General features: G+C 34.9%; 1 protein-coding gene across 1 annotated transcript; it reads right to left on the bottom strand.

The window, feature by feature from the left end:
* Positions 1-3967: 3967 nt before the first annotated feature.
* LOC109240423 (N-alpha-acetyltransferase 11-like) lies at positions 3968-8176 on the bottom strand. Its single transcript, XM_019407069.1, has 2 exons — positions 7749-8176; positions 3968-4627 (listed from the first exon to the last, which is right to left on the bottom strand). Exons 1-2 carry the CDS (start codon positions 8046-8048, stop codon positions 4364-4366), a joined length of 564 nt encoding a protein of 187 aa, XP_019262614.1. The 5' UTR covers positions 8049-8176; the 3' UTR covers positions 3968-4363.
* Between the last annotated feature and the right edge of the window lie 3501 nt (positions 8177-11677).

Here is an 11677-nt window from a genome sequence, read left to right as displayed (position 1 = left end):
TATATATATATATATATATATATATATATATATATATATATATATATATATATATATATATATATATATATATATATATACAAAAGTTATACAAATTTTATACACTTTTTCGGTTACTGAATATAAATAGTTTCCGGTGAGGGCTAGAAGTAATAATACCCCTTTTAATATATAATCCAAAAGACAACATTATTAAGAGGGCGTATGGATAAACTTCTAAGCTTCAAATCAGCTATTTAGAACATTGTGTATTTGATAATCACCAAAAGTGTTAATAAATATAAAGAGCTTTAAGAGCATTTTAGCCATTTTAATAGAAAAAATTACCAAACAACACTAACTGTACACCGTTATTCAAACATAACTGTTTAAGTAATTATGAAAATTAATTTTAATACTTAAAAGTGATTCTCAATGTTTGATGCTAAGCTAAGCACTTTTTAACTCAAATTCTTTCGTAACACTTCGGGTAACACCCAATCGTGCAACATGGTCGATTTTCTGAGAAGGTAACTGCTCCACTTTGACCACCATAAGTCTCTACGAACGAAACCTTTGAGATGGAAGTTCATCTTACTTGAGACTGAAATAAAATAAATTCATTCAAGTCTTTTTGGCCATTTGAGATGTAAAAAACTTTGATACTTTTGGATTTAGCCTTCAATTGTTGAATATTATATTATTCCAATAAGTGACAATGACAACTTGAAATAGATATACATTATCACCTTAGCCAAATTTGCTGGCAAAAAGGACATCATAAAGTAAATAGCATGGTACCTTGACATAGACAAAAGATAGACGTGCAAAATTATATTACTAAGCTACATTGGTTTTCCACTTCTTTGGAACTCTCTATTTAAGAAAATTGGAATTCCTCGTTCTTCATTTAGAGCCTGTTTGTAAAGTCATATTGGAAATGGATTTGGGTGTATTTGGATGTAATTATACAATTTGGCATGTTTGTTTGGCCAAGAAATTACTTGGTCAACATGGAATTGGGTGTAATTACACTCTCCAATTCTCAAGGGGGGAAGGGGGGAAATTGGTGGTAATTATACTGTGTTATTATAAGTTTGTTTTTTAGTTTCTTTCCTTTTGTTTTTATTTCAATTTATTTTCTTTATAACTTTTTATTTTTATTATTTTAATTTTTAATTTTATTTTTACTTTTTAATTTCTTTTGAAATTTTAAAATCTATTTTTCTTTGTGCACTATTTATCTTTTATTTCTCTATCTTTACTTCTTGCGATTACATGTAATTGCTTATATTTTATTTTTTATTTATTATTTTTTTCTATTTTTTGAAATTACACCTCCTAATATTAGAAATAATGAGTCATTAATAAACTTGGCATATAATGAGTGATGTANCTTTATAACTTTTTATTTCTATTTTTTAATTTTATTTTTACTTTTTAATTTTTTTTGAAATTTTAAAACATATTTGCTTTGTACATTATTTATATTTTATTTCTCTACCTTTACTTCTAGTGATTCCATGAAATTGCTTATATTTTATTTTTTATTTATCTTATTATTCTATTTTTTGAAACTACACCTCCTAATATTAGAAATAATGAGTCATTAACAAACTTGGTATATAATGAGTGATGCAATTAAAGTGGAATTTCGTTGTTGAATGTGGTTATAAACTTATTATGTTTCCTAATCTTAAGTTGTAGTGGAACTTACTATATTATGTTGGAATTTGACATATGTTAAACTATTTTTTTTTGGATTTTAAAATTATGTTATATTCATGGTTCCAATTTACTTGTTTTAGTAGTATTGGCTCATATTGCATGTTGTTTATTTGAATAATATTATGATATTATATTTATAAATATTAATTTATTTTATCAAACATGAATTCCATGATATTTTATAAATATTTGTTTTTAGTTTTTGTAAGTATCTAAATTATTATTAATTTAGAAAATATATATAAATATTTTTACAATATTAGTTATAAATATATGATTACTAATTAATGTATATTCACGAAAAATATATATCTTAAATACCAAATATAATATCATTTGTACTTATAAAAATTTATAGGCATATATTTATTATATTAACTTTTAAGTTTTGATGTACTTCATTTAAAACTTTATCTAACTGTGTAATTACACTTGTGCAACCAAATAGTAAACTAGTAATTACAGTGTAATTACACTATGACAAACAAACATGTCGTCGTAATTACACAACTGTGTAATTACTAGGCTGTGTATTTACTACCCTAGTAATTACACCAATTCCAATTACCCGGTGGCTTTCCAAACAGACCCTTAGTTTCTTTTCTTTTTGTTTTTATTTTAATTTTTTTTGTAACTTTATATTTCTATTATTTTAATTTTTTAATTTTATTTTTACTTTTTAATTTCTTTATTTAAAATATATATTTTCTTTTTTACATTATTTTTCTTTAAATTTTCTATCTTTACTTGTGATTCCATGTAATTGCTTATATTTTATTTTCTTATTCTATTTTTCGAAACTACACCTCCTAGTATTAGAAATAATGAGTCATTAATAAACTTGTCATATAATGAGTGATGCACTTAAAGTAAAATTTTATTGTTGAATGTGGTTATAACCTTACCATGTTTCCTAATCTTAAGCTGCAGTGGGACTTACTATTATTATGTTAGAATTTGACGTATATTAAACTATTTTATTTTATTTTTTGAATTTTGAAATTATGGTATATTCATGGTTCTAATTTATTTGTTTTAGTAGTATTGACTCATATTACATGTTGTTCATTTTTTTAGTTAGAATTGATAGATTAGTTTTGTCAAACATTTGAATAATGTTATGACACTATATTTATAAATATTAATTTATTTTATCAAACATGAATTCCATGAGTTCTTACAAAACGTATATTTTTAGTTTTTGTAAGTATCTAAACTAAATATTATTAATTTAAAAAATATACAGTATATAAATTATTTTTACAATATTAGTTATAAATATATGATTACTAATTAATGTATATTCACGAAAAAATATACAACTTAAATACCAAGTATAATATTATTTGTACTTATAAAAATTTATAGGCATATCTTTATTATATTAATTTTTAAGTTTTAATAATTACTTAATTTAAAATTTAATCTAACTGTGTAATTACACTTGTGCAACCAAACAGTAAACTTGTAATTACATTATGACAAACAAACATGTTGTCGTAATTACACAATTGTGTAATTACTAGGCTAATTACTATCCTAATAATTACACCAATTCCAATTACAAGACGGCTTTCCGAACAGACTCTTAGTTGTGTCCTTGCGGAAGTCTCCAGCGCATTCCATCTCTTATATCTCAATAAACTCCAATATTGACTTCATAAGTTCATATATATACTTTCTTTCATTTCGAAAAAGCACAATCAATTATCTAATTTTGTTAATCCATAGTAATTAATGATTTAAACGGAAAAGAGCAATTTTCGGTGATCAGTTGTCTGGCGAAAATATATTACATGATTACTAGTATTACCTATGAATATAGTTCAAATCCAAAATAACTTGGGTAATCCAAACATAATATGCCCTCAGGTGGAGTATTTTCTTCAGGATGAATACCCCTTTTTTCTTAATTAAGAAAGAAATGGAGTACCAGGTTCTCAAATTTCAACAAGACTCAATTTTTCAATTGTGTACAAAAAATTCACCTTTTAATAACATCTCAAGTCTATGATCATCAGAAGGCGAACTTTATGTCCAATTTTGGTACCCAAAGTAGAAGTCGCAAATGACAAAGTAGAATGAGACCATCAAATTGTGAACAAGGAAATAGTGAAGGAGATCCTTGGCAGGGAGTATTCCCTAATCTTGTTTACTATCAGAGTAAAAGTCATTATGAGAATAGCATCTACTAGGTAAACTAATTCATTGGCAAATCAAATTCTCCAAAGTAAATTTTTACATGCATCAACAAATGAGCTTCAGAATCAATGTGTCTTTTCAACATCAAAGAAAAATGGTTAATATTCCTTTGCCTTGAATGGACTTTCATGTCCAAAAGAAATTTCCTAATTACATGATGTGCATGCAACAAATGGAAATTCGAACTTACTATTTAATCTAGTTGCTTAAAATAAGGTAAAACAGTAGCAACGTCTGTCATCAAAGATTGAAACTTTTGGAATTTCAATATTTCCTCAGAAAATAAATATGAAGGGTGAAAACTATATCATAGAAACCAAAATCTTCAATTGTAAGACGTTCCAACCTTCCAAGGTGTAGTTGTTTCACATCGGAATCATACAATAGTAACTTGTATTTCTTGTAAGCAAATTGACACGGGACAATTTGTTAATCCCGAACTTCACATTCACAATCACGCTGCTTTTGCTTCTGCTGCTCCCTCCTTTGCTCCGACCTTTGCCTCACCAGAGCAACAGCCACCACCATGATGATGGTGATGATGCTGGTGGTGCTTCTTCCCCTTCAATTCCTTCCTCATATCATAAGCATCTTCCCCGTCTGCATAGTACTTGGCTTCCATATCATGAATCTTGTATCCCAATGTCTCTGTATACAGCTTAAATGCAGCCCTGTTACTCTTCCTCACATGCAGAGATACATACTCTGCTCCAAACACCTTTACCAAGAGCAAAACCAGACCTAATTGTTAGTTTCATCCCAACTGAGGAACATGGTTGTGTGAGGGCAAATAGATTTGCATGCTAAATAAGATTATTCTGTTTCGTTTTTAACTTTCAGCCCATTATAGAATCAACAAGGAATAAAAGTGACAGAATGAACACAGGGGCAGAGTAGGTTCCAAAAACTATAACTCAACAAGTTAGAAATCCAATACTATGTACCTAATCACATTGATACTATGCTCACATGCTACCAAAAACTTGTGCTTCCCAACAGGGGGTGGGTCCAGGGGGCCCCTTAGTGAAGAGGAGCTATCTAGCGGCACAATGTAACAACAGTTGCCAAAATGGTAGGGCAAATTGATCATACACTACCAGTTTCTTTAATTAACGTGATTTTCAGTCCGTATGTCTGAACAAATTGATGTTTAACCACCTTCTCAAACTGTATTTAGGGAGAAATAAATCTTCATTCTACCCGTGACATGGTACAGGTGCTTCCAATGTCATTTCTCTCCCTTAGGTCTAGTTTTGCAGTACTGCTCCCTACTTGGTATTAGCTCATCCTCACTCTCTTTTAGGTTCTTTATATTTATTTTATGAGGGAAAAATACATCAGTTTAACATCAGATGTGTCCTGTGAAGAAATAAGAAATTGGCTGATTCCCTCTACCATGGACCCAGGATGAGTATCCAATTTTACCAACTTTACGTCCTACTCCTTCATGGCATCACTGGGAACGGGACATCAGGAAGTTATGGTTGGCAGGAACTTATTATACAACATAAGAGGGAAATTCACCTCAAATTGCTATCTCTGCCCCTCATTTACTGGGTCCAGAACATCTAAGTTCTCAAAGCATAACATCATCACAAATCTCTGATGTAAATTTCATCTGACTTATTATTCTCTTCAGGTTCTGAGTCCAGGCTGGGTTCAGCATTCAGGGGGACACCAAGATGCCATGATCTATTCAAACTAGACCAGCTACGAAGGAATTGAAAAAGGGTGAGACTTCCTCCATACCTTCACCCACGAATCATTTTAATCCCATATACCAATCCAAGAAGCCCAGCCAATTTTATTTTTTTGGGATGAGTAAGCCCTGCCGACTTTGATATGGTATTAGGTAACCTTAATCTTACCTTATCAAAAAAGAAGAAGATGGTAATAGGTTAACCAATAACAATCACAGCATTAGTTCTCTCAACATTCACAGAGATCACCATGACACATTCCCCTGATGTGGGAGCTATGTGAACCTGAAAGTGTGAAGAGAATCACTTTCAACTGAGCAGAGCAATGATGACTGCATTTCCAAACAAACTTGGGGCACCTTGTTGCTGGCCTCTTAAGTCAGTTAGCTTAGTTATATCTATATCTTCTTCTTAACGATATTCTCAATTGACAAGAAACTACTACAACAAGAACAACAACATACCCAGTGTAGTCTCACAAGTGGGGTCTGGGGAGAGTAGAGTGTATGCAGACTTTACCCCTACCTTTAAGAAGGCAGAGAGGTTATTTTCGGTAGACCCTCGGCTCAGGAAGGAAAAAGGGGGGGGGGGGGGGGGGGTGACAAGAAACTACTAAGAAGAGATTTAGCTGTCGTCATGATGCATTCCAGTTCAACTGGGGATTGATCAATGGGTAAGTGAATGAGAAGCGCAGCACAACACCATACAATAGCATCCATCTTTAAGGGATAGGGAAACCACTCTATCGAGCAAATGGTGCAATAAAAGATGTCATATTGAAACCTTTTACAGCTATACTTTACCACAGCACACCCAAAAATTATAATTTTATAAAACAATACCGTTCCCACTACTGGTAGAGCGCCAGCATTAAACACCTAAAGCTCATTGACTGAAGATGAAGGGAACCAAAATCTCTGGAATAATCCACATAATTTCAGTGATATGTGCCTCGTTAAAATGCTCTTTCCACATATTGTTTCACTATATTGAAGCTTTTGTATTCGCATGGGCTTCTTGCCAACAATGCATTGCTGTTAGTTTGCGTTTTCTTTATTCTTCTTTTATTGTCCAAAATCAAAGACCATAGGAAATGCATTAATCTACCTGGCATTCAAAAAAATAAGTGATACACCCAAACTTCTAGAAGAATGAGCGAAATCATAATATCTAATTATAATTTTGCAGACTAATAATTTCAAATCAGTGACATTCCTACAAGACAGGATGCAGAGCACTGCATTGAAACCTGGTGCACTAACCCCCTTGTCTCATGTACTGGGGTCCACTTGTCTCACTACATCAAACCAAGGATAGGGTAAATGAATAGAATCATGAATATAGCTCAACCCCAATCCTGTACTATTGAGATATTAAACAAGCAGGACCAGCTCACCTTTTGAGGTTTCTTTTCCAAACTAATTTGCTTTCATGCTCATTGGGCGCAACTGTCCAGTTATTTCCAACAATGCTTCAGGTGTTGCTTCTCTCTCTTCTACTATCCTTTCGAAAATCTATCTTCATTTCTTGTTGGTTTAATAGAGACTCATTTATCTCACAGCAATCATATTTTCTTTGGTTGATTATGCTATCTCAAACTGCATTTCTGCCAAATGTACTTCCAAAACGGGGCAAAACCAAGCTCTTTAGAGTAAACTAGTCAAGCATGCGCATGAGCTTACAACTTTTTTTTAATCCATAGTTGAACAACACATAAAGCGTTGAGTTTGAATATCTATAACTCAGCCTTGACCCAGCTCGTGCAGAGCCCAATCAAAGCACACACAGAAACAATAACAAAGGTCCAAACATGTTCCCCGTAAGCAAAATTTTCATTCACCATAAAATGTAATCAGGCAATTCCAACTAACAAATTAACAACTGGGCCATATATCCATCTTAACATAACCAACTGTCAATTTCCAAAACAAATTTACTTAGTAAAACGTTCTCTCACTAATCTAATACCAGATTTAAATCACTTATTTATTATTTTAGCAAATGAATCTATTTTCCAAATTTAATCACCAGTAGAAACAGTATTTCCTTTAAAGAAATTTAATATATCTCCAGAACAAAAGCACTTCTTCAATTTTTGTAATAATTACATTAAATTCCAGAATTAAATAATTTATTTACCTGTTCCATGGCATTCTGAGCAGCGGTCATGAGCTTAGTAGCTATACCAAGTTTACGGTGAGTCCTAAGTACCGCTAAGGAGGTGATGTGTCCATGACACTCTGTGGTTTCCTCTTCCATTTTAGCTAATACATATCCTACTATCTTACCATTGTAATCTTCAGCAACGTACAGAAGCTGCGGCCACGAAAGTATGTGGTAAAAATAGTACTTCATCTGGTAGTTCTCCGGTAGGCATAGCAGATTGCATGCTTGCATTGCAAGCAAATCGTCTATCGTCGCCTTTCGTATGCACACCATTCTTCAATCTTCGAGATATCTCAATCGCAAAGGATTGATAGGGTTCCGGTTAATCTTCGAAAAGCGAAATGAAATGTGCTCGCGAGAAATTGTTTGGGAATCATAAATTTGGGCTTTCTGTTTGGGCTCCCTAGTGAAAGGCGGGAGGTTTGCACAAATAGGAACATATGAGGCAAATAACCCACAAAAATAAAACTATATACCCTTATTTACCCATTTATTTTTCTACCCATCAAACTAATTAAATTTTCTACCCATAGTAATTTTTGTGGGAAATTGTCTTTTTTTCCTCCAATTCTTTTTTATTTCTATGCTTCTTTTCTTTTTTCCTTTTTTTCTTTCTGTAACGACCCGATTGGTCGTTTTGAGCATTTGCACTTCGCTCGCCAGTTCTCGGGTATGACTAGCCACATATGATGTATTATTGCTTATGTAAATCGTCGATTTTGGTTTTCAAGTTAATCGGAACAGATATGGAAAAATGATTCTCAGCTTGAAGCTTTAAATTTGAAAGATTTGACCAAGTTTTGACTTTTTAGTATTCGATCTCGGATTTGGATTTTTATGTTTGGGTTAGCTCCGTTAGGTGATTTTGGACTTGGGAGCGCGTCCGGAATGTGATTTGGAGGTTCGTGGTAGAATTAGGCTTGAATTGGCGAAATTGGAATTTTGGCGTTTTCCGGTTGGCAGTGGAAATCTTGATATCGGGGTCGGACTGGAATTCCGAAAATTGGAGTATGTCCGTTGTGTGATTTTTGACGTGTGTGCAAAATTTCAGGTAATTCGGATGAGGTTTGATAGGTTTTTGCATCTTTTGCGAAATTCGGAAGTTTGGAAACCCTTAGGCTTGAATCCAAGGGTGATTTGATGTTTTGATGTTGTTTTGGGTGTTCCGAAGGTTGGAACAAGTTTGAATGGTGATATTTGACTTGTCGGCATGTTTGGTTGAGGTCCCGAGGGCCTCGGGTGAGTTTCGGATGGTTAACGGACCAATTCTTAGTTTTGGAAGTTGGCAGATTTTCTAGTATTTTGTTGCAGAGAAATCCTTCTTCGCGTTCGAGACTGGGCTCTTGCATTCGCGAAGGGATGATGAGAGGGGCAGCCGAGTTGTTCTTCACGTTCGCGATGTAGATCTCGCATTCGCGAAGGTGCATGAGTTTAAGGCTACGCGTTTGCGACCTGGGCATCGCGTTCGCGTAGAGTCAACGGTCATGTGGAGTTCAGGCAAATTAAGCCTACGCGTTCGCGAGGGGTGTTCCGCGTTCGTGTAGGGTCAAGGTGTTTGGTCTTCGTGTTCGCGAGTTGGCCCTCGCGTTCGCGAAGGGGGGAATCTTGGTCTGAGGCATCTTGTGCTTCGCGAACGCGAGGGAGCTACCGCGTTCGTGAAGAAGAAGACGTCTGGGCAGAATGTTTAAGTTCAAAAACGAGGATTTTAGTCCATATTTTCAAAATTCATTGGAGAGCTCGGGAGAAGGCGAATTTAGAGGGGATTTTCAGATGAGTGATTGGGGTAAGTGTTTTTCACTTATTTTTGGTTAAATTCCACGATTATGTCTTGATTCTTATCATTTAATTTGGGAATTTGGGGTGAAAATTTGGGGGAAATGGAAGAAAATTTGGAGAGTGGATTTTTGGGATTTGGAAGGCCATTTGACGTGGGATATTGGTGAATTTGATATGGGTAGACTCGTGGAAGGATAAGGATTCTAGCGATGATTTTTATTGGATTCTGAGACGTGGGCCCGGGGGTCGGGTTTGACCAATTTCGGAAATTTTGATTAAATTTGATAATTTTCGCGTGGGCTTTGTTCCTTTGGCATGTATTGACGATATGATTCTAATTTTTGGATAGATTCGGGGTGATTTTAGGCCGAGTCAAGCGGTAGGGGCATTGCGGTGTAGATTTTCGTCCGCTTTGAGGTAAGTAATGATTGTAAATCTAGACCTCAGGGTATGAAACCCCATAATTTCGTACTGTTTTGATAAATGAGGTGACGCACATGCTAGGTGACGGGCGTGTGGGCATGCATCGGGAGGGATTATGTCTTGGTCCGTCCCGTAGCAGCTGTAGAGTTGCATATTTTGATAAACTCTATATGATATCTATGTGTTTTAGAAATGAATCTGTTAACTTGGGCTGATTGCCATGTTTGGGGCCTTGTGCCGAACTGTTTGGACCCTCAGGGGTATTTTACTACTATCCTCACACTGTTTTGATTCGAAAGCATATCCTCAGTCATGATTTTTACCTATTTATTGTTTGATTCAGGTTCATTACACTACTTTCAAATATATGAAAACTGTTTGGGCTGAGTTCCCTGATTTTCACTGAAGTTCCCGAGTGGCTGTGAGGTTGATGACTGAGAGAGGTCGAGGACCTGATGATGAGGAGTATATATATATTTATGGATTGGGCTGCACGCCGNTATATATATATATATATATACGGATCGGGCTGTGAGCCGCAACGGTTATTATTATGAGATGTCTATTGAGCAGAATTGCTGAGTGTGAGTGCTGATTGACGAGAGTTGAGTCACGAGTGACTGAGAGGCTTGCCCGAGGGGCTATATATATGAGTGATGCTTTGCCCGAGGGGCTTGTTTATGAAATTACTTTTTTTCACTCTTCTTTTATACTGAGCCTCTATTGAAAAATGTTGAAAAAATGTTTTAAATAACTTTCATGGAAATTGGAGTTTTTACGAGATGTTCGGAAATTTGAATTACGGATTTGACTTTGTTATCTGTATTGAGATTCTATGTTAGACTACGTATACGATTTAAATGCTCGTCACTACACTCAGCCTTTATTTACTTTGGTTACTTACTGGGTTGGCGTACTCACGTTACTCCCTGCACTTTGTGTGCAGATCCAGGTGCCAGAGCCTCCAAGTGAGAGCTGATCTTTGCCTTAAGAGTATTTTTCTGGAGATAGCAAGGTAGCTGCACGACGTCCGCAGCGCTGCCTTTCTCCTTCCTATCCTTAGTATTTTAAATTTCAGTCTTTATCTTATATTGAATAGACAGTATTGGACAATATCTTAGTGGCTCATGACTAGTGACACCAGGATCGGGCGGTGTGGATGTATTTGCGTAATTGTTTTTCCGCATATTTTGTTATATTAAAATGAAAGACTTGTGATCATAATTGATTTGGAAATGAATTTACAAAAAGACCTTTATGTTATTAGTGTTGAATCGGCTTGCCTAGTACTATGATTGGCGTCATCCTGACCGGGGTGGTTTGGGGTCGTGACAAGTTGGTATCAGAGCCTAGGTTACACAGGTCTCATGGGTCATGAACCGGTTTAGTAGAGTCTCGCGGATCGGTACGGAGACGTCTGTACTTATCCTCGGGAGGTTACAGAACCTTTAAGGAAAATCTCACATTCTTGAGTTCTTATCGTGCGAATCCATTTGTTCAGCCAAAAGCGTAACTTTTTGAATTCCTTTCATGTATTCGAATGCGCACGTGAGCGCTCGGTATTAGTTGTGCATCGACGACTTGTGATTTCCATGGGTGAGGTGCGAGATGTGATTTTAGCATGTTGATATTAGGCCAGTCTGGAGGACTTGAGGCCGGGTTTGGTCTATGGCTAGAGTGCTGAGATTTGATTGTGTGAGTAT

This window comes from Nicotiana attenuata, unplaced genomic scaffold (genome assembly GCF_001879085.1).
Source record: "Nicotiana attenuata strain UT unplaced genomic scaffold, NIATTr2, whole genome shotgun sequence".
NCBI lineage: Eukaryota > Viridiplantae > Streptophyta > Magnoliopsida > Solanales > Solanaceae > Nicotiana > Nicotiana attenuata.
This window is presented reverse-complemented; position numbering and strand designations above follow the sequence as displayed.